This window comes from Cebidichthys violaceus, unplaced genomic scaffold (assembly GCF_023349555.1).
Source record: "Cebidichthys violaceus isolate CVI_PGR_0920_01 unplaced genomic scaffold, fCebVio1.0.p SCAF_14, whole genome shotgun sequence".
In the NCBI taxonomy this organism is placed as follows: Eukaryota; Metazoa; Chordata; class Actinopteri; order Perciformes; family Stichaeidae; genus Cebidichthys; species Cebidichthys violaceus.
In genome coordinates, this window is record NW_027176307.1 from 8,828,011 (window position 1) to 8,854,116 (window position 26,106).

The 26,106-nt window shown below is 42.1% G+C and overlaps 1 protein-coding gene across 1 annotated transcript; it reads right to left on the reverse strand.

Moving 5' to 3' along the window:
- Positions 1–81: 81 nt before the first annotated feature.
- On the reverse strand, positions 82–23,093 carry pnocb (prepronociceptin b). Its single transcript, XM_068708708.1, has 3 exons — positions 22,999–23,093; positions 9,782–10,034; positions 82–3,358 (listed from the first exon to the last, which is right to left on the reverse strand). The coding sequence occupies exons 2-3, from the start codon at positions 9,917–9,919 to the stop codon at positions 2,702–2,704; spliced, it is 795 nt and encodes a 264-aa protein (XP_068564809.1). The 5' UTR covers positions 9,920–10,034; positions 22,999–23,093; the 3' UTR covers positions 82–2,701.
- Positions 23,094–26,106: the final 3,013 nt, after the last annotated feature.

Consider the following 26,106-nt stretch of genomic DNA (forward strand, 5'->3'; position numbering starts at 1 on the left):
AAACACAAATTAAAAAGCACTGAGAATTTGAAAAGTGTTTGGTAGTTGTTGTTTTTTCTTTCTGCATGACAGTCCACAAAAGAAATAGCAAACTGTTTTATTGTAGTTTTCTCTATACACATTTTGTATGAAGACTCAGAACAATGGTATAATGTTAGAAATGTAGTCTGAAATGTACACTGTATTCACAATTTCCATTTTTTTTTGTGTTGGGTTGACAGAGAATCGCACACATGCACGTGCACAGTCACACTGCAGTCACCCACGCACTCATACGTTATTACACCTCGTAATTGAAACACTAATAAACACTTAAACGCTATTAAGATGCAAAAGAATGAATGTAACCTGCGAGTGGAGGGAAATGTGTTGATGGGCAGGACAAATTAACATGTTTTCACCCAAGCGTGTTCACGTGTTATTCTGTATAATAATGACCACAGCTGACATGCACTTTTCACTTAATTTCACCCCCCCCTGATCTTAAATGGGATATTAGGAGGGTGGTTTCCAGGGTGGGTGTCGCTTAGACCTCCTTTCTCATCCAACAGTGCGATACACACCCAGCGGCCCTGCCAGTTTCCAGCTTCATGCACTTCTGGACTACAGTGACATGACCAAGTGTCCCCGGGTGGAGGGAGGTTATGCCTCCACATCACTTTCAATTTTTGCTCCCTCATTTCTAGAGTTGCAGGGTAAGTTAGGGACTGTACGAAAATGATTGGATGAAATAGAATTGGAATATTTGGAATCTGCATGCGGGGAGGACTTGCAATTTATAAAACAACTCCGGAACTTCTAAGGTGCAAATTCAAGGCTGTAAGATTATTGCTATAATCACATATTATGGGTTAAATCTAGGTACACTGTTGTTAAGCCCTGCCCCCTGCTACTCCGTCAAGCTGTCAGAGTTACCACGGTGCCCACACTGTCACTAACTGCACTCCATGAAGACATAGTCTAGTTTTTTGAAAACAAAGAAATTGGTTTCCTAGAGAAGCAGAGGGAGGGTCTACACTGTGTTTGAAGGATATTGACATCTGGACATTTACAACTTCAGCAGTTAAAAAGAGAAAGATAGAAGCTAAAGCTACAGAACACAGAGTTAGAGTGAACCACCACATCACCTGGTGATCCAGACAGAACAACACTGTTCCTATAAAGCCTAGTAAGTCTTTATTCACTGTTACAATCATTACAAAGCTAAAGCAGCCTGTGTATACATTCAGTATAGCTTCTGTACGTTAGCTCCACAGGGTTTTATGTAGAAACGTATATCTCCTTCCAACCGCCCCGGGTAACGAGTGTCACTATTATACGTTTAACCAGGGCGAGCTCCAAATCCACTTAACCAGCCTTAATAACATGAAAAAGATTTGAAACCACGCTGCGTTATGATTAGCCAGTTGGCGTTTGAGGGCGGGACTTAGAGAAGAGTCAATTCTCCACACTTTACCTTAGAGTGTTAAGAGTTGTTAATAGTGCCATGAACTGTACTAATTCAATTACTTTGGAGGCTTTGTGTTTATAAAAGGGGAACTATAAGGTTCAGCCCCCATCCTCACCCAAATCATTGTTGTACAGTCCCTGAGATGGTTGGCTATAGACAGACACTACTAATACTGTCTGAGAATGAGGGATACTATTTTTCTCTGTCTTTCAGGAACTTTCTGATATTTCAGTTCAACTGGGAAGGACATATCAGCCATAAATCAAGTGTATCTGTATGTTTGACATCTTTTGTTAGTTATCATTTCACTGTAATTGCAGAAAAATCCAAAGATTTGCATGAAATCTTACTGAGGACACGGCCGTCAGTATCAAAATAAACAGTAGAGGGCAGTATTGTTCCACTGAGAGGAGCCCTAGTGAGCCTGCCAACCTGCTGCTTCCTGGAAGAGAACCCCCCCCCCATCAAATGGTGCGGAATTAGAATACGATAGAGAGGAAAAACACATTTCTTTTGTCAAATCTCAGAATGAAGCAATGGGAACAATGCCTCTTTTTAGGAGAGATCCAGAGTTTTAGTGAGCTTTAAAATTAAAAACTTCACATCCATTGTGTTTAATTAATTAAGTTCCTTAAGCAGAAAATTTGATTCTTTTATCAGTAATGAACATTTTGTGCTTCAGCAGTGTCCAACCATCTGACTGAACAATCAGAAATAATAATATTAATAATAATAATTGTTTGTGATTTGTTTTGTCCCAAAATACCATTTAAAAAGGGGAAACCTATGTAGTAACAAATAGGTCCATCACATGAAAGCTGGACATCAGTAACAACCCACATAACACGGAGTGCAAAACAAAGCATCCATCCACACATGCATGAAAGTGCATTCAGCGTGATTTTAAATGTCCCGCCCTCAGGTCTCACCTCTGGTGAAAAGCTCGCAGTGAACCACTTTTACAATCTCATTTGGCCCTTTTTCTTATTATGCCGACACACAAAAATATATATTCGATTGCACTTCTCTAATTCTTTTATTTCACAGAATGGCATGAACATGTGCTTGATAAGAAGGACATCACGGTCAAAAAACACTCCTCGTTACTTAGAGACACAGAGAGAGGTGCGGCGAGATGGCGGAGTCTGTTCCTCTGGTGACGATGGCGACATCGCTCTTCAAAGTGTGAGTGAGCTGATGAAAATGTGATTGGTTGAGGTAACTGGGGTGGCGAGGTCAAACGGAAACACATTACAGTTGGTTTTGCCTCCAAACCCGAGTTACGGGGGTGTTGTTGAGCCTGCCGCTGCGGCTGCTCCTCATGCCCAGGTACTGCCTGAGCAGCTGGTTCACCCGTTTTTGACTGTTCCACTTGCGGGCGGATTTCCGGACGCCTATGAACCCGCCGTAGCGCTTTTGTAGGGGCCTCATGGGTGAGCCAATCAGCTTCCTGTACCCGTGGCGCCCCCTCTGAAAGCCGCCGAAGCGTTTGGACAAGGCGACGGCCTCCGAGCCCTCATCCTCGCTCAACCCTTCCTGCTGGCCGTCGCTCCCCACGTTCCTCTCCTCCCTCGGCTTTCTCTCGCCGTCTGCCAGACTCAGATCCGGGCTCCGCAGGCCCTCCCCCTCCTCGGAGGATTCCAGCAGCGATGAGTCATACTGGACACTGCGCTGCTCAAAGGGCGCCTCGTCCCGCTCCCCCTCCGCGAAGCGCTCTGCGGCTGCCGACTGCAGCAGCTCACTGTCAGAGTTCAGGTCGAGAGAGGTCAGCTCCAGCTCCTCTCCCGTTCTCTTGAACAGAGCGCCCCCCTCTGACAGTGTTGGATGGCGGGACAGCTTCACGGCACGTTGACACACCTCCCATGTTAGTGAGGAGGAGACGTGACCCTCACACTCCAACAAGCACACCTGCAGAGGGAGAAGAGAGAGGGACGGGTCAAGGCAGTGCATTCAAGGATCCGCTTGAATTCATCAATCCAGAGAATGATACAAAAATCAGAATGTTGAAACCGTTTCTAGCCGTGTCATCGGTGGATAGTTTGAAGAGGAACCAGTTCTAAAGCCTGAGAAGGAACTGAATACCTAGATGTACCTGCTCTGTAGGCTGCTGAGGCTCTTACTGTTTCATTTGAGTATTGATGCTTTGTCATATGGAAACCTAAAGTAACACACGGTGGCCTCACTAACAAGTACTCCATGTTAGTGAGGCTTAAACTCTCACTAGCCAGGAATACATACTTTGTTATTCCTTAGAAGCATAAGCACAGACAGACTTGATCTTAAGTATGTTTTTTGATGCTTTATACATCACCAAGATATTGCAAAACAGACCATGGCAGCATCGTAGCCTATGAGAGTGATGAGTTCATTATCAAATAGATTTTATTATAGTTGTCAACATTATTATTATCTTGGTTGAATGTAAATAATTAAAGCTGAATTCATGTTTTCCGTTTGGGGGCTAAACTCAACAAAAAGCTGAATATAACACATGTTTAACACAGTACACTCTTATAAAGTTAACTATTAGCAAGTTTTTCCAGCCTTTTCACACATACAGCAGACATGCAGCAGCATTAGCATCCGCTACCTGATGAATGTAAGTGTGTAATGTAATATGTGCTCTCCTTAGAGCTCTGTTTTGGTCTTCACCAGTTTTTGAGAAACTGTCTCTTTAGCTGCTCAATGCTCCACCAATGCCTCCCTTCCACTGCATGGTTCGGCTCCACTCGACTCACTTTTACCATGGTGCTTTTCTCTAGTTCATTTCCCACTGCAGATAGTAACCTCTCAGTGTAGGTGGGATTCTACGATAGCTGACGGTCATAGCAATGCCAATGTCAAACTGCAGCAACATCATCTTCAACGCAAAACTCTGTGCTGGATCTTTTCATCGTCAACCAGACCGAGGAACCTCTGTACGTAGTGTACACCGCGGAGTTTTGCGGGCTGCCAATTTTCGTAAAAATCTGGGTTGAGTAAATAAAGAATTACCGTTGCTATTGCTGGTAGCTTGGGTGTTTGCAATGAGAATCGGCTCAGCTCACTTGGAACCTCGACCGAGGTCTTACCAAAATAAAGTACCAGGTTCCAGGTACTATCCACAACTTTTTCTAATGGAAACACAAAAGGACACGGTTCCAAGTGAGTCAGGTTCTGCCGTACAATGCAGCGGCAACGCAGCTCATGATCAATATCTAGTCACGGACTTTGTTTGCTGGTCAGTACATTGAAGGTTTAACAGATATTGCATCTAGAAGTATGGCTGATAGGAGCCCAGGGACTGAACCAAAGGTTTTTGGGCCGGAAAACACAAAACAATTAGCTGGAAGTTGCTAAAATACTGCTTGGAGCTGAGGTAGTTTGCAGAGTTCAGTATTATTTCTCGGTGGGTTTGTCATTATTATTGCCATTTATGAACATATTGTCAGATCCTTTGTTTGAAGTGGACTTTCTTTCGTTACTATTTTGCCGCAGGCTACAACCAGACCCAGGCTGAGAGAGTAGTCTCCTGACCTGGATGGCCTTGATGTCATGGGAGTTACCGGGCGTTGTTCCCGCCGTGTTCGGCGTATATATGAAAAGTCGCGTATGTCCATCATTTTGTAAATGTGACATCCAGTTCTGCAAAAATGATTGACAGTACATAATTGGAAGAAATTACAAATCAGTTTGAAGGACAGCAGGTAAATTATGTCAAATCTTTTTCAGGTCGGCTCTTCAATTTCTGGTAATGATATATTTGCTCTTAAAATGACATATATGGTATTTTTTATATAGAATGGACTTCTCAGAGCTGAATCACTGACTCTCTGCAGCTCTAATGACCTTCCTGTCTTATTATCATCACACCTGTCATTTGGGCGTCATGCCTGAACACTCACAGTCCTGTACCAGTGTGAAGGTAAGGACGTATGAAGAACATTTAAAGTTTGTTTAATCAGTGATATGATCTGATTTTTTTCATTGTCTTTGGTGAAAACACTTTTTCACCTGCTGACACACTTAAAATAACACTGAATTGATCATGTATGCCCTTGAACATAGGAAACCACAATGCACTACTTTCTCTTCAGACAGGGTAAACAGGCTGCAGCTCATGCACACACATCTCTCCTAACTCCATTTTCTTGAACTCCCGTGCCCTCCGAGTTAAATTTCAGTTTGAGGTAAGAAGCAAATCCCATTTACTCGTCAAATCTTCCACAAATGAGATAAATTGCATTGTTATCGGAAAAACCTGCTCACATCAAAGGACTGGGAGAAGAGGGAGTTCCGCTGTGAATCTATCAGCGGAAATTAATTATCCATCGTAAATGAAATGAGCACACCAGGGGATTCTCCACGTCAGATCAATGGAGCAATCTAAAGGAGTTTATGAGTGAGACAAGATGTGTGTGTGTGTGTGTGTGTGTGTGTGTGTGTGTGTGTGTGTGTGTGTGTGTGTGTGTGTGCGTGCGTGCGCACGCAGTGATGTATTTATATACTTGTGAGGGCCAGAGGATGAATAGGCTGTGAGAATCCTCCGTAGTGAGGAAGCTTCAAAGGCTTTATTTTGTCAGAAGAGTTAGGTTCAGGGCCGGTAAATATAATGTCAAGGTTAGACTCCTTACATCAAGTCTGGAGGGGGACCTTTGTCACATGTTCTGCCATCCGTCAAATAAAGTAATTCTGTTGTTGAAGAAACTCCTCACTTTACAGGGCTGTATCTAGTGGCTAGAACAGGAGGGGTAAGGGTCACCCCTTGGTGCCATCCAGGAGTCTGTACACATGAATGGATGATGGCCATGTTAATGCTGCAACCGTCAGCACGTATGCTGTACAACTCCAATGTAAACCCAACTGCGTCATTATTTGATGGTCAGAGCTACTGACAGAGTATAAAGAGCCACGTAGTGAGGGTGTGAGGGGAGGTCCAATGGCTCAAACAAACACAGGACTTTCACCTGAGAGACTGCTGTGAAACCAAGTCAATGTTGATTTGGTTTACCTTAGTCTTGTTATGTAACTTATAAGTAACGCATATTTATTACATAACAAACATACGTGTAACATATCTGTCATGCAGGAGTCTTAAGTTTACCTACCGTCACACGCCGACAATTAGCATTTGGCTTTGCAGCCTCTACAACAACCCTACCCTACCCTCAACCAAGTGTTGCAGTTACTTAACCCTAACCATATTTGTCATAACCACCATACTGTAGTTCCCATCCCTGTGGTAGACAGCGGGAACTCTAAAGACATTGGCATTGGACTGCAGTGCCACCACCCCATATGATGGGGCAAATGAGATGGTTTGGCATCAGAAAACTTTAAAACGAAATGTTGAAGAACCCAGTTGATAAGCAGGAGTATTGCTCTAGGATTTTAACTTCTCAGCCTCACCTAACTAGAATTTATCACCAACCCAGATATGCAAGTGTATGGTGGGCTAAACCAAGCAGAATGCCATTTATTGCAGAACTACATTAACTATATCCTACATCTCAACAGTGCCCAACCCTCCCCTGCTAAGAGGACATAATTAGGCAAACCTATTCACACTCTCCTTGATTGAGCAGCCGAGCAGGACCACAACATCCAAGGCAGTACAACAAAAAATTCCATGAACCCATAAAACAATCAAACTAAACTTGTATACCCCTTAATTTACAATGTATCAAATTAACTAAAACATCGGGCTGAAATTGATATTCAAGCACACACAAAAACAACATGGACAAGTGAAAAGGATAAAGTAACATGATCCAGGATTTTTGCAAAATCGTCCAGTTTTGAAAATTGTTGTCTGGACTGATCAGTATGTAACAAAAAGAACCCAAACATCTGGGATTAATGACTAAAAAAAAGGAATATGTGTGATAAAGTGACAGCACACGCTCGGGCCAAAATCCAAGATGGCGACCCGAACTCAAGGCTTCAACACATTACATTACGGTTATTTAGCAGACGCTTTTATCCAAAGTGACTTATAATTCAGTATCTATCTACACACCATAGACGCAGCTACGGGAGACATTTTGGGGTTAAGTGTTTTGCTCAAGGACACATTGACATGAGACTAGACCAGGGATCGAACCGCCGACCCTCTGATTGAAAGGAGGCCCTACTCTCCACTTATCCACGGTCATCCCATATGATCCCATAAACACGGCTGTCTGCAAACCGACCGGTAACGTCACGGTGAATATGTCCTCTTCTTGTATACTGTCTGTGGTTGAATATTGTGTAGGTCCCCAAAAAATGCTCAGGCTCTATATTTATAACAACCAGACACATTTTACTGTACATACTATTCATCAGGTTGTGTCATAGCTGCTTTACGTTTTATGTCTCTTCTTTCCATCACAGCTTCATTGGTCTATTGATCATTCTGTACATTACTGATCTGGTTAGATGCTTGACTCTATTTCGTTGTACTGGTACTTACTGTGTGCAACGACAGTATAGTTGAATCTAGAGTAGAAATGTGTGCTTGCATAACAGACAGTATTGTGTAATGCCAAAAGGCCTCTATGGAAAGTAAGAAAATTCATATATATACAAAGACAATGTGCAGAAGCTGCTCAGAATTATGTAAATAATAACTGCAGCACAGATGATTAGCACAAATGTAAACAAAAGTTGGCATTTACCCTTAAGATTAGCATTACACAATGAGTGTAGTCATTGGAAGGGATGATGCTATGAAAAGCTCCGTGTGTGTGTGTGTGTATGTGTGTATGTCTGGGTGCATGTGTGGACACGTTCACGAGTGTGTAGGTGTGTGCACTAATAAATCAATGAGTCCTGACATTATAACACACACCGGCGGCTTCACACACACACTCTTGCGGTCTGGAGAGGGAAACAATGGAATTGCTCAGTGGATTCCATCTGTGGCTCAATGGGAAAGCGGCAAACACAATGAGGAGCTGATAAAATGTGTCAGTCACCAATGTAAGCCTGGGCTGATGATACAGAGCAGCAGTCAATTATAGAGTTCTATTACAACTCCCAAAAAGGTCCCAGCTGTCTTTCTCTGCATCATTATCAGCTAAATTAGCCATCCTACAGCTATTCATGGACGCCCACGGACTATTTTTACCCGCTGCGTCTCGCACTGTTTGGAAATGAGATTGTGGGCTGCACTGGGGTTTCGGTTCGAGTTCGGAGAGCAATCGCACTCTCTCAGTGGCGAGGCTGGTATCGTCATGTTGATCACGAAGTGCCGTAGATACTTACATGTGCAAATAATCCCCTCTTCCACTATTAGACAGAAATAACAACAATTTTGTCTGGTTGAAATGTAAATGCCAACTGTTGGGCAGCTCAGAAAAAAACTGCCTTGTATTTGTTTCGTTTTAGCTCGACCCCCTTTCGCTGAAAATCAAGCTTAAGGACTTTTTGGATCCCCTGACCGTTCCTCTAGAGTCACGAGGAGTTTTTAAATTTCTTCTTAGTACAACGTCCCCCCAAATGTAGGCCTGACCAACGGTGTTGTTGCAGAAGCGTAGCGCCCACCCTATGGTTCCCCCTTAGGTAAACACTGTTCGCTCTGTTAGCACATTTGTCGTAGTTTGAACTCTCAGCACTGTTAGCTGCTTGCTAGCTGTTGCTAGTTGTGGTAAGAGCCGTGTGGAAGCAGATACAGTATGCTCCTGATCCCGTACATTGCACCTTTAAACATTGCACTTGATCAAACTTGCCGATGTTAGCGTTTCGCTCAAAGCACCACTGTGCCTATGAACAGCCTCACAGAGCTGCTAGCATGGCTCGGCAAACAAACACGGGCAGTTCTGTCATTCATTTAAATGTCAGTTCACTCAAATTTTCCTACAAAGTATGGAACTTCCTTTTTTTTTATTCTAGTGGAAAGATATTCCCTCTATTATGTATAATTTATTATAGTCTTTGATTTTTATTACATTTTTCTAGTCCTTCTAGTTTGGAAGTTTACAACCTGAAAATATAGTTTTAAAGATTTGGTGAGAGGCTTTTTGGCTTTAATTGACAGAAAATATTTACTTGTTTACTTTTGGGGCCTGTTTTGAAAAATTAGCCTTCATTGCACAATAAAACTACTATAATCACATCATTCTACCCTCATATTAACTCCCTAATACACAGGTCAACAAAGTGCTCAACAACAAATTAAGCAGAAGCTCTTATGGTGCCTTAAAATAACTCAAGAGAATCACAAACACAAACACACCTCCATCAGGGTGACACTGTACCCACACTGGCACACACACTACAAGGCGGATGCTCTTATCAACAGTGACTCACGACGACAAACAATGACACATACACACACACACACACACACACACACACACAAATACTCACCATGGTGTTGAAGACTTGCTGCAGCTGCTGCTGCTGCAGGAGCACACCGCAGGCCACACATTCCCCCTGGCAGTCGCTGCGTCCAGGGGTGAAGAGACTTGCCAGCAGCACCACCAGGCACCACAGAGGAATCTTCATCGCTCAGCACAGCCAGACGGGCAGGGAGTCCAGCAGGTACAAGGGAAGAGTCTAAAACAAAGGGTCACCAGCTGGAGAATCTGGAAGATAAAGCCTTTTGGGATGTGGGTCCAGCCTACAGGGAGAAAGCAGACGGAGTGACAGGAGCATTGCATCAGTTCCAGTTTATAGGAATCATCAGCTGGATTTGGGCGGTCAGTCAAAGCGTTGGTGGTGGGAGCCAACATCAGGGGATGGACAATGTGGGTGGGTTGGAGAGAGAGTACAACCTCAGGCAATAAATGAGAAAATGGGTATTTTCCAGTGGGCAGGAAGCAAGCCACTACAGGCTGCAGCGTTGTATCACTGCCGGAAATCAGACAGCAGAAATGAGCAGATCTGTGCCCGAAGACATCGTAGACACCATGGGTCATGCCCTGTATCAACAAAAACCCCTTGGTATGGGGGCTGCAAAGCTGTGAACCAGGTGCACAGTGTTTGGTGCCTGACCTCCACTCCCTGACCCCCATCTATCCTGTCACTCACCACTGTATCATCCCATAACACAGAGATAACAAAGAATCAACAGCCACTCAGAACATAACAGATTGCTTCTGCCCTGCTGCCTCACCAGAAACATACGGCCTCTGCATGTTTATGAGCCAAGACCATAGCTAAGATGAATCAACATGTCCTTTATGTACAGGTATTTAACAATTATTAAGTAACTCTAAGGCTCCCTGCTGAGTTTTTTTTATAAGCAAGTGCCTGTTTTGTATATCTCATGCCCGCACAAGTAACCACATCCACACGGGATTCAGCCCTACCAATGGTGTCACACTGGTGTCACACTGATCAACAGGTGGTGAAACACCAGGGCAGGATATGCGGCAATGTGCCAGAGGAAGTGAATAAGAAGACCGCAAGTAAACAAGGCTGTATCTAAAATACTTTGCCTACAAATGTTTAACAAAGAGGTTAAATGCATTCGAGACGTTTGCTGGAGCTCAAGGATACACTGAGTGTGTTTTGGTGAGTAATAATGGATAAAAGCATAATTTTTGTTTGTTTTCAAGAAAATTGTACGCTCTTAGAAATAACGGCTTCAAACAGGTTCTCACTCAAGGCCTGAGGTTCTACCTAGAACCATTTGCTCCTGAAGAACCATTTTTTGAAGAAAGGGTTTTCCAAGGGTTCTTTGTAAGACTTTTCATTCGAAGAACTCTTCGTGAGGGAACGCCCACAGCCCAGCCCACAGCCCACTAAAAACTGTGGAATGTGGAATTGTGAACCACGATTGTTTAGGTTTGCGCAGCATCACATCAGCCTTTGGGGTTATGGATGAAAGCTTTGGAACACAAAAAAAGTTACCGGTAGAACCCCATGGGTGGGTTCCAGATGTAACCCTTTCAATATATGAGAGCTCTTGGTGGAACCCTCTGGTTGGATTCTGGATGAAACCTTAGAAGTATAGAATGGGTCCCGGTAGAACCCCCTGGGTGTGTTCTTGATGCAGGTGGAAAAGTTCAGGATGGAACCTCCAGAGAGGGTTCTAGGCGGAACCATTACACCATAAGGGTTGTCTGTGGAACCATTAACAGATGGTTCTAGGTATAACCCTTTATGTTCCTTTATGTTAGGTTTAAGGTAGAAACCTCTGAAATAATTCCAGGTGAAACCTTTACAGTAGGTTCTACCAGGAACCAAAAATGGTTCTCCTATGAGGACAAGCCAAAGAACCCTATATGGTTCTAGTTAGCAGCTTTATTTCTAATAGTGTATAGGGCACCTTTAAACCTGTTACGTTATTTTTTGGCCACATGGGGGCAACGGAAATAAGCTGATGTATTATCGTCTTCTAAATCAATAAGGCTACCTTGTTAACAAACAGTTGCAAATCCAACACATCTAACACACACATGAAGATGAAAAAAAGCTTTTGACATCCCGTTGACCCGCACAAGCACCAATCGGGTCAAATGGAAATATTTTCACAGGCTTGATGAAGACAGGGCCATGTGGTAGCAGTCACAGCTAGTGACAACCCAGTGCCATGGTAGAGACCTCAGAGTGATGAGAGTGAATGGAAATCTTTTACAAAACACAGAGCGGGTGTCGTATCGACGGGTACACTGATGTAAAAATAAGTAAAAACTAGCACACCGTGACCATTTCCACAGTACCACATTACCACTCGTAGTCAATAGCATATGAAACAGGTCGTGTGTGACCCCGGCTCATCTAGAAATATAGAAACGTCTTTATGGGAAATCATTAGAGGGACCTGTTCATTTGCCTTGCAGAGATGTTTTGAGCAATGATCATTTCCTAGCCTGCTGACTAAGCCCATTTGATATTGTTATGTGCTCCCTTGAGTGGCCCCTACTAAGTGAGTTGAACAAATGAGTAAACCAGCGCAGCATAAGTGATGGTTTAGGCCCTGGATACGCTCCTGCATTACAAAGATGTGGCTCTCACACATTAATAATATTCTAGTGTATTAATAGGAGCTTTTTTGTCAACACTATTAATGAAAAGTCCTGCAATGTCCATCAGAAGCTTTAGAATTAGACAAAGGATGTCCATTTGTTTGCCTTCACACATTCAGAGGCTCATATTAGAAAAGTGGGATTTGGTTTTTTTGCAAAACAATTTGGGGACAGCATTGGATTATCTGAGGTACAACAGCACATTATCAGAAGCTTTTCATTTTAATTTTACAAAAGAGCTTTTCAGTATTTAACACTAATTTCTTCAGTATGTTCAAGGATGATTTGATGAAGACACATGCATAAAACAAAACATTCTAACTGAGTTTGAGTGTACTTTTTTTAAGCTGTGTCAAAGCAATTTTGAAGGGATTTTTACTAAATTTCCATAACGAGTGAAGTTGCATTTATTGATTAATTTCAAGTAGCCCGCAGAGAAGGGAAGGAGTTACCAAGCCACCGTCTGCTGCCAGCTCTCTTTTGAATGGAAGTCATCCCAATTGATAAGGATATTAAGTGTTAAGGTGCTACTTTGTCATCAATCTGTGGCCTCACGATGTCTAAAGTGGGTATAGTATTGAGCTGGTAGTAGTTATTTGTGATGGTCAAGTCGTTGACACAGCATGGGTTTAGGCTGACTGCACTTGCTCAATGTTTATTTACTACATAATCAAATCAGTTTGCATACCTTATGTGCCCACACTTTAACCCTTTACTACTCTGCAATACAGCCCATTAACAGGAGAATGTATGTGGAGTAGTAACAGTAGTAGTTTTGGTACGGTACAGTGCATATGGCAAGTTTCAACGTTTGCCTCCATTTTGAGATCAAATCACCAGCACGCCTCAGTTGATGTTTTCGGCGAATACAGAATCAGTGCAGCCGACTGGAAAAGCACACGGAGCCGAGCAATGATGTGAGCTGATTTCTTTTTTCCAACAGAGAGTTAATGAACATATTAGAAGCTGACTGAGGCAAGAAATATACTGAATCTCTGCTTTTACAACCATGTGATTAATGATAAATGAGAATGTTTTTGTTCAAATTAGGAGAAGAAACCACAATCATTTACATATGTAAAAGGCACATCTGTATACGTTTTACTAATGAAATATTGCCTTTAAAGGGACACTCTACTTATTTTACACATTAGGTTCAGTTTACTTATTATGAGGAGCACTATGCCCCTCCCTAGCAGCCATTTTCACATGTTATAGCAGGTTAAACACAGGTGTGACTGATACAATCAATTATGGTGCTGTTCTATTTAGTGTGTCACAGCCATTGAAGAAAGCCTACATGCACAAAGGCCCACCTACATTGAACCTGGCCATAATTAATGTAATTCATTATTTACCCATAGTTTACCCTGCAATGATATTTCGAAATGTCTGCTTGTGAAAACAGTTTAATAGTATATTATGTGGCAGTGGAGGAGTTCCCAAATAACACCAGGGTTATCGCAGCTGGGGCTTGACAAGAGACGAGAGATGTGGGTTTTTAGGAGGCAGGGAGGATCTAATAAATGAAGATGTTCAGTTGCATTATGTCAGGGTTTAATGTATTAAAGAAGCTTGACCCACACTAGGGACTAATAGTCAGGACATCTCAACCTCTGCTGCTTCAATTTTGACAAATCTCTCCCAACTTTGGTAAAGTGCAATACTAAATTGCTGGAGTTCACCTGTAATTGACTGATTTTTATTCAATGAAGAGCAGCCAAGGCCAGAGGATATTATGTACTACTTGTCATGAACTTTAAAAATATCACCTGCTGAAATATGCAAGTCAAGCACAGTGTAGTTCTTAAAAAAACTACAGATGAAGAGCATTTGGTCGTCATTGTAAAGGTCAGGTTCTAGGTATGGCGATGTAGGTCGGTCAGTCAGTCCACCACTTTGGTCCAGTCTGAAATATTTCATACAGGCATTCATGGTTTTCGCTTAGAGGACGGATCCCATGACTTAGGTGAACTTTTCCTCTCGTGCTACCGTGAGGTGGACATGGATGCGTTTGAATGAAATGTCTCAAGAACCGTTTGGATGGATTGTCATGAAGTGGGGTACTGTCCCATGCTGGCAGGCCAAACTAAGAGGGTGAACACATTACTACTGGCCCAATCAAAATTGTCATTGTGCATGCTAGTTGGTGTCAGAATCAGAATCAGAACCTTTTATTTGCCACGGTATGTTGCACATACAAGGAATTTGACATGACGGGTGGTGCATAACATTAAACATTAAACACAGTGCAAAAAATAGAAACTAAAAAAGCTAAAGTTAGCTTAATCTACTTAAATTTCATATGTCATCGTGTCTATACAACCTATTTTGGAGCTTTCTCCATTCTCTTAAGAGCAGAATACTAAAGTATGTTACAATCACAGTCTCTAAAGAAAGAAAACATTCTGGGATCATGACAACGTTGGCAAGGTTAAAAATAACAGGATAGTGTTATGAGGTCGCCAATTTGAAATAGAAACACTTCTTAAAAGGAGTAATATATGACATTCAGAGCATTAATATAGCAGGAAACAACTATTTGCTAAGTAAGTTGCTGTCTTAGCGCGTGTGAGTGTGCCCCACTGGTTAGCTCACCGCTGCTCTCATACAGAGGTTACAGCTGATAACGTAGCGTCCACCCTTCCGACTCCCCCCTCCGGTTAACACAGTTAGCTCTGTCTGTAGCACTGTTAGCACCATTAGCACTGTTTGCACCTTTAGCACTGTTTGCACCGTTAGCTAGAAGCCGTCGGCTCAGGCGTCGCCATGTTGAGAGCCATTGAGAGGCTTACTTACCTTTAAATGGAGATACAGTGATCTGACTACTAAAAGTCATATCTTGTTGATCACATATACAGCAACCTATACAATATATTCACTCCAGTGAATAAGAATCATTTTGGTAATTTATTGTGTACCCTCGTGTCTTGGTTATCATACTTTTCATGGCATGCATGGATTATTGTGGCCAACAGCTGCTGACAGAAATAAAGAGTACCAACATGACCATAATCTCAATAATTTGAATTTAATCTGTGCCCTTCACATCTGAGACACTTTCAGCCATGAACCTACACACTCTTCTCTCTGCTCCATTCCAGTAATGATACAGCTCTTGGTCTTGATATTGCCACTGGTCCATTTTCGCCACCCTTCCCTATAAATTTGCATACTATTTCAGCTACCCTTAACTTTTCATATCATTTGCATAATCTATCTGACAGAGCTAGCACTCGACTGGGTGCAGGGGGCTGATATATGATGCGCTGACCACGGATAAAGCGGTCGAGGGGTAAAAGGAAAGCCCTTGAATGCCAGACTCTCCCCCAGATAGAAACAAAATAGCACAATCCGTCCAGGAGCCTGGGAAGAGCTGCATTTGAAAATATATCTTCATCATTCACAAATACAAACAACCTCGCCCTCTAAAATTAACGCTGGCATGAAAGCAAAATGAAAGTGGACCATAACGAAGGGCTTGATGTCCCTGTACTTTTAGATTAGCCTTTCCATCTTGCACAAATGAATGCTTTTACCCAGTTCTTTCCAAAACAAATACACTCTTTTATGCTTCCATTAGAGTTAACTAAGACCCTGAAAATGTTTTCGAGAGAAAATGTTGTCCCCTTTCAATCACGCAGGAAGCAATCAGAGCATTCATTTAAGGACCACCTGTCTCATGCATTTTGTTTTTCTGGAAACAGTTTTTTGTCTGAGCCTGAAATACATAAGAATATCTGGAGTAATGTTGAGTGGCTGGATTCTTTTCCCCCACCACTTTCTTGACTTTGCCAATTAGTCCTCATGCAAGAACCACTCTTACGAACAGATTAGTTCTTAAAGGTGCAGTATTTGGTAGCATCTAGCTGTGAGGTTGCGGAATGCAGCAGACTGAAATGTCAGGCATGGAGGACGGTGACCGACACGATAACGTGAAAATGCAAATGTGCCTATCTAGGGTCAGTGTTTGGTTTGTCCGTTCTGGGCTACTGTAGAAACATGGCACATCCGTGAAGAGGACCCGCTCCGTATGTAGCTATAACGGCTCATAATAAGATAACAAAAACACAACGATTCTTATTTTCAGGTGATTAAACACTAAAGAAAAAACGTATTATTATAATACTCCATTTTTGCTGATAGACCTTCTAAATGCTACACACTGGCCCTTTAAGTGGCTTACACAAGTTATTTAAGATAAAGTTTTTCAATAATGGATTGTATATTTCATTACTTTGAAGCAGTTTTGAGTTTGAAAATCCTATGTACAATATACTTAACTATGTCAACAGTATCCTGTTTGACTCCGCAATTCGAATTATAATATGATTCTAAATGTATTCATACAGCCTAACGATATCATCATTCATTTCCATTTGCTGTTAATGCATATTGTAAAACACTGCAATATCCATATGATCATCTTTAATTATTTGACCCCCTCCCGTTGCCGTCAACAATGGCCTCACGGGATGCGAGCCGCCTGAACACCGCGCACAAAGTTGCAAAGCGAAGTGTATTAATAGAGTTACCGCTGGGATAAATCAACATTAGCGGCTGTAATGGAGAGTGGAGAGGGGGCCACAGTGTCACGAATGTGAACGGGGGGGAGGGAGAAGAAAAGCTTGGCGCTCGTCTCCGACAAAGCTCTGCCTCCCTCTATCTCATCCATTAGTCGCCTGCATGAAGCTGGAAAACACAAAGGACAGATAACTTAGAGGACTCTCTGCTTCCTGTTGCATCCACGTTTCCGTCGTTACCTCAACACTCCCCTTTTCTTCCACCACTCATCTCCATTTCCAATCCATCTGTGGATTGTGACTGGGATCTATTTTTTTATCTTTCATGCCATATTGCTGAGGTTTCCAGTCTCTTCCAGCGGTGCGTAGATCTCACTCCCCTTAAATAAGGCCAAGCTGAAGCCAGGAGCCACCAAAAATGGCCGGCGTGAAGATGTGGTCACTTTGTATGAAGGGAAAACAATTCCAATTCCTGTTCTACCTATTACTTCTTGCAGGGCCATTAATGGTGCCTGATTAATTCTTTATAACCTGAGGAGATTCATGAGTGTTTTATCGCCTCACACTCGCTTAAAATTGCTTGTTGAAAACGCGTTGATGTGGGATAACGGGCCAATAAAGTGCAGTTCAGTGTGTGAGTGGAGAGCTGGGGGAAGACAAAGACGGGCTTCGTGATACTGATTCAAAATTCATAGTTTTCTCCAGTGTGGTTCTGATACATTTCTCCAGACGCCCGTGTGAAATCAATACAGTCTATTATTTTAAAGGGTTAGTTTACTCAAATGAAAAATGTAATCCGTAGTGGTTTGGAGATAGTTTTCCTTATCCAGGTTTTAAATAACAGTCTCTGGTATTTCTCCCTCAATTCTAATACAATGTTAGAATACAGGTAAGGCTGTGAAAGCTCATAAAAAAGAAAGAATCAACACTTTGCCAAACTGTGAAAACTGTTGATACCAATTGTCATTTTTAAATGCTGTGAGAGCGACAAATGCATCTCCGTTCACCTCCATTGTCCTGAGGTGAAGGAAGAAATGGCAGAGACAGACATCTGAAAACCTGAGCACAGCAAACCTAATATATCAGCATGCACGGCCGTATACCACCAGGGGTAGATCAGAACATATGTTTCATTGTAATTTGACCTGAGCTTACAGTTTTAGTACTACATACAACAAATGCATTTAGACTGAAATGTAAGGAGAAACTACATGTTTCAATGATATGTTCATTTGTTTCTCCCACAATAACTACTCTTGCAATACAATATTCGCTCACAGCAACTATTAGTTTAATACCAAAAAGACATAAGACATCCAATGCATTTGGTGCCTGAACCTAACCACAGACAGGATGTGAACCCTGGTCTCTAGTGTCATAGTGCTGCATTTCCTGCGCCCAACTTCTTTGCCATGCAGTTCAAAAATTAAAGCACTTCTTTGGCAAGAAAAGAGTTGCAAATGTCGTCATCATAGAAACACAGTTATGCAAGCATAGTATCTAGGAGACAATAGAACACAATATTAAATAAGGACTACTTCTTTGGTATAGTGTAGTTCAGCGAGTGGAAACTGATTTCCCAGATAAACAGGAACATTCACCCCAATTGTTTAAGGGTGGAGTCAGACATCTCTGAGGCAGATATCTCAGAGCCTGCATGAAATAAAACCATCACACTCTGCTTGGGTAGATACACTAAAAGTAATGAGAAAATAGGTTCTTTTGTAATTTGGGGCGCAGCGACCCTTTAATGTACGTTAGGATTTTAAATGGTTTCGAAAATGGAAGGATCAGTAGAAAAACAGCACACAGAAATAAGAATTATAAAATAATTCCACTCCCACGTTAACTGTAATTGTTACTAGAATCAACATTGAAGAGGGCTGTTAACCTTAAATGAGTGACGTCTTCTGAACCAGGCTCTCTGCAACATGCTGCTCACATGGTGACTCATCAGGCCAGCCTTTTGACATGAGATAGTGTATCTCTCATAGGTCATTGATTGCCTGCAATTAGACCGTACTCAATAAACTCATTTAAAAGTCCAGCCCTAATGGAATCATTTCCAGATTGGTTTTTGGTTATTCTGCTCTTCCCAAACCGTACGGAGAACATTTCTGTTCCCACGTTGTTATTCAAATAACCAGCCTGATTTCCACTGGGGATGGAGGTCCAACGTCCCCCTCACTTTTAGGTCAATTTTCAAACAAAAACCTCTCTGAACATTGGACCTCATGCAAGACCACTTTGGTAAGAAGTCCGATTGTGTAGAAGTCTATGAGAAAATGACTCTACTTTTCTCTTGATTTATTACCTCAGTAAACATTGTAAACATGAGTTTATGGTCTCAATCTCTAGTTTCAAGTCTTCTTCAATACAGCATGATGTTCATTTAGTAAATTATGGTCCACTTAGAGTCAAACAGACCATAAAGCAGGGTATGCTTTAGGGCAGGGCTACCTTGTGATTGACAGGCCTCTACCACGGCGTTGTCTGGTCTGGGAGTTGTCTGTGATTTCATCTTAGAATTTAAACCCTTCCACAGAGTGTTTTCAGTTAGTGGTTCCAAAAACCAAGATGGCGACGACCAAAATGCCAAACTCAAAGCTTCAAAACTGTATTCCACAAACCAATGGGCGAGTACAACCACTTCTTATATGGTTAAGTCTATAGTTGTCGGGGTGATATGAAACCTGAAAGGAACCCTTGCAGACAGTCCTTAGGACTGAAAAAACGACTCTTATTTGTTTTCGGGTAATATTTCTATCTACAATTTATTGTCCTAAAAAGACACTAAAATCAGTCAAAAACAAGAAAGTAAAGCACAGAGCTCTTTGTATTTAACATGGAAAAACAACAAGAACTCTCTTCTGAAACTATTCCGCCACTAACTTGGCATCGCCTCGATTCATCCCTGAACTCAAAACTCACATCCACAGAAGCCCAAAGAAAACAACAGGAGTTGTGCAGTACCACAGAAAATCAACACCAAACTTTGACCACTCCTGTCCAAACACAGATAACAAGTTACTCTTTCAAAAACCTTCAGTTTGAGGAGGATTTACACACACACACACACACACACACACACACGCAGAATCATGTTACAGTGTAAATCCAGCCTGCACAGCCTCAGATAAACAGTGTGTGACTCAGTGGAGAGTTCAGATGAGGAGCGGGAGAAGAAGGTGCGCTTGCAGTTGCGCCCTTCCCTCGCGTTCAGGACGGGTCCCTGAAATGACTCATCTGAGAGAATGTGCTTAATCCCATTTAGACGTGTCCGCCACCAGATTTTCTTGAGTGGACCAGATTACCTGCCCCGTCACAGCACAGTAACCTGGTTATCGTCACCGCAGAAAGGGAATGAACTGTGAGCATCGTGGGGGGGGGGGGGGGGGTCAAAGGCGAAGCTCATTGAGGTCGCGATGATGCTGCAATTACATGCAACAGAGACACGTTTCGTCTCGGGAATTGTCTTTGTCTTACTGCCATCACATCTGCTGATAGAATCACACTTCCAGCTTTAGGAACTCTCATCTCAGACCGTGGAGCACACAGATTGATTGGAGATGTGATAAACTGAATCTGATTCTCACCTCGTATCCCGCATAGCCTATAACGCTCTCACAAACACGTATTAAGTGGAGATACTCTTCATACTCCTTCATATTCCTTTCAAGGCACCATCATATCAGATCAATTGAGCATATCATTGCTACTGTTTCCATCAGTTGCACTCGCAGGGTTTCTTTTAATTGGGGAACATATTTGCACCTGAGGGAAGATCCTCCCCACCATAGAATGTCGTTCATAGGGGGAACTCACACCAACAATCATCTCATTCAGTCCACATGGAGTCTTTGTTTTATAGCTCTGAAATAATGCTCTACCCGCACAGTTCAACTTTCAATTTGGCTGATATTCTTGAAGAGACAAACGGCGGACGCTGTTCCCAGAGAGCTGCATTCACATGAATCTTGACTCTTTGTACTAAAGTTTTAGAGGGTTGTTCTGCTATTTTTTTTGTTAAACTTTGAAGAGACCAGAAAAGAAAGTAGCGTTCACTGACGTGGGGGGGGGGGGTTAAATATGGTGACATCAAGCTCAACTACAGACACTACGTTTTAAAGTGTCAATGGTCAAAGCAGAATCAGCTGTAGACTTTTGGAAAACAAAAGGTTATTAACACAACAGGGACATCGCGCCCTTAATGGTGCACTCGGTCCCCAGACTGCGTGGCTGAAATTGTGCAGAGTGTTAGCTGACAGGGTGTCATCACTGATCTGGTTGCTGTTAAGCTGCGTTGACACCTGCACTAATCCATTGGACATGGAGCCGGAGGGCGAAAGCAATCTAGCACAGCCAGACAAGGCTCGCCACTTTTATCAAGGTGAGGACAGTGAAGCCGGAGAAAAAATTGATGAACTGCAAAAGTACTCGTGCATGATGGGAGAGGGGGCGACAGATACGGGGAATTTTTGAGCTAACTTTGCTTGGTTTCCCGCAGTAGATAATTCTGTGATCACCAAGAGGATTTGTGTTTGTGAAACACTACAAGCAGCCGTAATGAATGTTGACTCAGAGTCTAAAAAAACCTGTAATCAGTTCAATCATAGCGCAGGCAGCAGAAATCCTAATAGCGTTTATCAGCTGATTAGAGAGAGAATGCTCATCATGTACTGGCAAAGCACCAGGACGGAATAATGAATTGCGAATGATTTATGACATTCTTTGGCAGCAGTGTGAGGTAAACCAATTTTACATTTATATGATATATATTTACAAAAAGTATAGTATTTACTATGGATCTTTGAATGATCTAATTTTAATTGTTTCAAAGATCAGATATTGAGAGGCCTCTCCGGTAGATAAATATAGATCTTTCAATAATAAGACAAGGAGCCAAGGTACATTGTTACACAAAATGAACACAAATCTCATATATTGGGCCGGTGAAATGTCTGACTCTGTCCTGTAAGCATGTTATAGTCCTCATGAAGCGTTTCCCCTGAGTGAAGTCATCTATCTGTGAACGGCACATTAACCACCCATTTTCTCTCCCGTCTGCGCCACTATCGCCTTTACTGATAATGGGAAAAGATTATGCACATTCATTACCATTATCATTAAAATCATCATTATCATGCGCTTGGCATAATAACAGCGTTCAACTGGTTCGCTTCTCCAGCTTTTTGTTTTTTTCATCCTTCTGGGGCTGCTTTAGGTAAAATAAAATAGCTTTTGTCAACGTTTCTTTGAAGCCTCTGTGTGATGTATTTAATGTGACATATAATACTCCATGATCTATCAAAAGGGCAAACCATGAATAAGCTGCTTTTGGAGAGGCATTCTCTGACTTCTAACAGTGCAGTTTTGATCAATTTAGCTTTAATATAAGTGAAAACTATTTGCTTTATATAATTTCTTTATATATTAGTTGTTGTTTTTTTACTTTTTCTAGTATCAATGTAGCTCAATTTGAATGATTTTGTATTTTATTTGTGTATTAAATATATTTATATGTACACTCTACTTGTGTTAGATTAAAGTCAGGTACACCTTAGCCAAATGCAAAGTGAAATTAAGTGTCTCTCTGCTCTCTCAGCACGACTTGGGACTTTCTCTCCTGTTAATTAAGTCAGAATCAGGTGCGATGTGGGTACTGCCGACGGTGACTGTGGTACCTTCAGAGCCGCAGGGACACAATCAGAGTAATGGAAAAAAAGATTACTGCAGGGGAGGAGGGTTATTTACAGGAGGCACCTCATGAGATCAAAATCCCAAATATACAAAGCCAGAAACAGACAAAGCAGAAAACTCAGTTTAAAAAAAAAAAAAAAAAAAGGTTAGACATGAAAGAGGGAGAATCCTAACAGTGGTTGCCCTACACCGACGTTCCCCCAGGATCTATTAGCCGCTGGTTTGTGCATACACCAGACAACAAGTCCTCTGCTAATAACTGCTCTCTCCTCTCCGAACAAGCGTCTCTTTATCAGCTCTTACTCGTTGAACTGCACGGTCTCTCCACGCAGGTAGACTCATACTCATATGAACAAACAAAAAAAGTCACACTTGAGTACTTCCTTACCTGTGTCTGTGACGTAATGGTCTTCTGTCAGAGTCCTCCTTCTGCTGCTTACAGGACAATTTTGGTGGCTCAGCTCGTATCCTTAGGCTAAGGCTTTCAACAACTGAACGCATGCCTCCTCTGAGGCTTCTTATAATGGCACACCCCTTCCCTCCTGGCTCAACCCTCCAGTCCCCCCACCACCACCCCCCTCCCTTCCCCTGTATATCACCACTCACATAGAGGAGGGCTAGAGAGAGAGAGAGAGAGAGAGAGGGGTGGATTCCCCTCATTCTGTTACGCACAAAAACCCCACACAACCCGTGACCCCTCCAGCGCTGACGTAGCGAGGCGTCGCCTACGCCATCGGTTTCGTCTTCATCGAGCCAGCTAATGGGGCTCTAAAAGTATGCATCATCCACCGTGAGATTGATCCAGGATTCCTGTGTCTTAGGTGTCCATAAAAACCCAGCAACCTAGACGCCAAACCGGCTGTCAAGGTCAGGGGGGAACAATAACGTATTGAACTGGATGTTTACCCCAGAAGATCAAGTTGAGAACAAGTGAGAAAAGCAGTGCCGTGGAGATGATCACGGGTCGATAAGGTTGTTTGTGCCGGGGAGGGGGGGTCCATTGGTGGCGATGGCACCGCACCTGAATAGGAGACTTTATTCTTCTTGTGAATGAAAGAGTGAACAATGTAAAGCAGTCGATGGACAAAGTACACAACCAGTCTGGGGTCTGTGTGAGTCACGCAGGAGGTTTGAGGATGCAAAACAAGACGGGTCCTGAGAGCTTTCTCTGTAGTGATACATGTTGATTGTTCAGTTGAGGAGATCCAGAGGTATTACAAACAGGAAAGACGGGGACAAAACAAGTATCACGTGAAGGTGCATGTTTACCGTTTTGGTTCAAAAACAGAAAATGTGCTCATATACTCAGAACATTCAGTGTCATTGTCTATGGAGCACAGATATTCTTGATGACCTTTACAAAATTGAGTTCAGGCCACTAATATTTTTGGACTGTCTTAGAATCATGTCTTAGAATCACCAGATATTTTCCTGATAGGGACATGATCGTCATATTTCATGGAAATCCATCAAATAATTGTCTAGTCCTTTGACTCAAACCACAAATATCTGGGGATCATCAAAGTCATTGGTATACGTAGTATATGAGTGGTGCAGGGATGACGTGTTTTCTCAGAAGTTATTATCTCACTGATAATCTCACAAACTATGGTGAACCAACAATTCTGACATTTACACTTTTTGTTTATCAAAATAATCTTTACAAATTAATCATTTTTTGAAGTGTGAATGCAATCGGCAGAAGTAAAAAGCTAATGTTAGGCTTTATACAAATTACACCACAGTCAGCGCGAGTAAACACAATGAGGCTGAGAAGGTGGACGAGTCGGCGTGGTGACGTCTATGATTTGAATGCTTTGCTCTACAATATAGAATACGTCAGTATATACCCCTATGGTGAATTTTGATGAACAAAACAATAAAATCTCGAAAGCACATATTAACCACTGACCTTATTTCAGGAATCCAACCAAACAAAAAAACACAGTGACTTCGAGACGAGGGAACCGGAAGAGCAGAAATGCTGACTCATTTCTGGGTTTTAGGAATCATTCCTGCACCTCTCACCAGCTGAGAGCCTTGGACGTTTGGGCAAAATGTTGAGCCAATCCAACTAGATTTAGATATATTTCACTGGATAAGTAAAAACTTTGACCTGCTGGTGGCGCTAGAATCAGGAAACCACCAAAGTCATGAGGATTCATCCTCTGGGAACCATGAATGTCTGTAAAACATGTATAATTCATCCAATAATTGTTGAGGTATTTCAGTCCATACCAAAGTTTTGGAAGGACCGACCGTGACTACCAGCTTTGTAGCAATGAGTTGTTAGTACATGCGATGGAACTATCATAATGATTGTGTTTCTGTTAAATACAATAGCCACAGCAAAACCCCACTTTTTAGGGTGTTGAAGTCACACTTCAAATTGGACTCCCTCCTCGTGGTGAGCTGGCATTAGCTTTAGCCCCCTGTGAAAAGTGTGAATGCCGGCCCTGAACCTGTGTGTGGTCTGATAGTGATGGATGAATTGGGTACATAGACGGAGCCCTCGGTGCGGCTGAGATAAGGAGCCAAGAAGAACAAGCAGCCGTCGCAAGGGCCTGTCTGTCATTGATATCGCCGTTATCCACCGGCTGTCCAGTGTACACACACGCTTCCTCTGGTGGCCAAGAGGCAGTGATTACCTCGATGACGGAGAAGGTCGAGCTTAACTTGGCACCGCGTCACGTCAAAACCATGTAAGTCCAGTTTTGGTAGGGATGGATTTTGTACATCCTCTCGTAGATGTAAGAATGAAGCCGCAGAATCCTGTATTATCTCAAAATGTGAGGTAATCTATCTGAAAATATTGGGTTTTCTTCAATTCATGACAAAATTGGAGATGTTAGTGTTTCACATGGTCTGTAAAATGAATTTTAGAGAACAATATTAATTCCACTGATAATCTTTAAAAAGTATTTATTTCTGGCATGGAGTAGAGCCCAACCCGTTCCCAGTGTTAAAAATAAATAAATACGATGTTGTCTAAGACTGAAGCTTTCATCATTTCCTAATTCTCCACGAGGATTAGAAACGCAAATATCCTTCTGTAGAAATGTGGAATTGGTTTCCAAATGGGCATACCACAACATTAAAGCTGTAAAGGGTTGATAATAAGAAATGTATTGATTTTTATCAATGGAAACATGCTAAATAATTGAACCAGAGAATGATGACTAAAATGCTTTACGGTGAAAGAAATTGCAAGTTGTTTTATATGCCCCATTGTGGTGAAATCAGAGAGAGTGATGGCTGACATAAAAGCTGGACTTATTATGCAATCAGCTTAAATGTATTATCTGTCCAAAGTTCCCTATAATGAACTCTATTTTCCAATAAACAGATGCACTTGGCGGTATTTCCCTAAATTTGCATTGACGCTATATTTGCATATACAGTGCATTCCACTGTTTTGGCTTAGTGGCCAAGTTAGACTTTTACTTCCTAATTTAATTTACTAGATTTAGGAGATTGACCGGTATTAGGATCATAT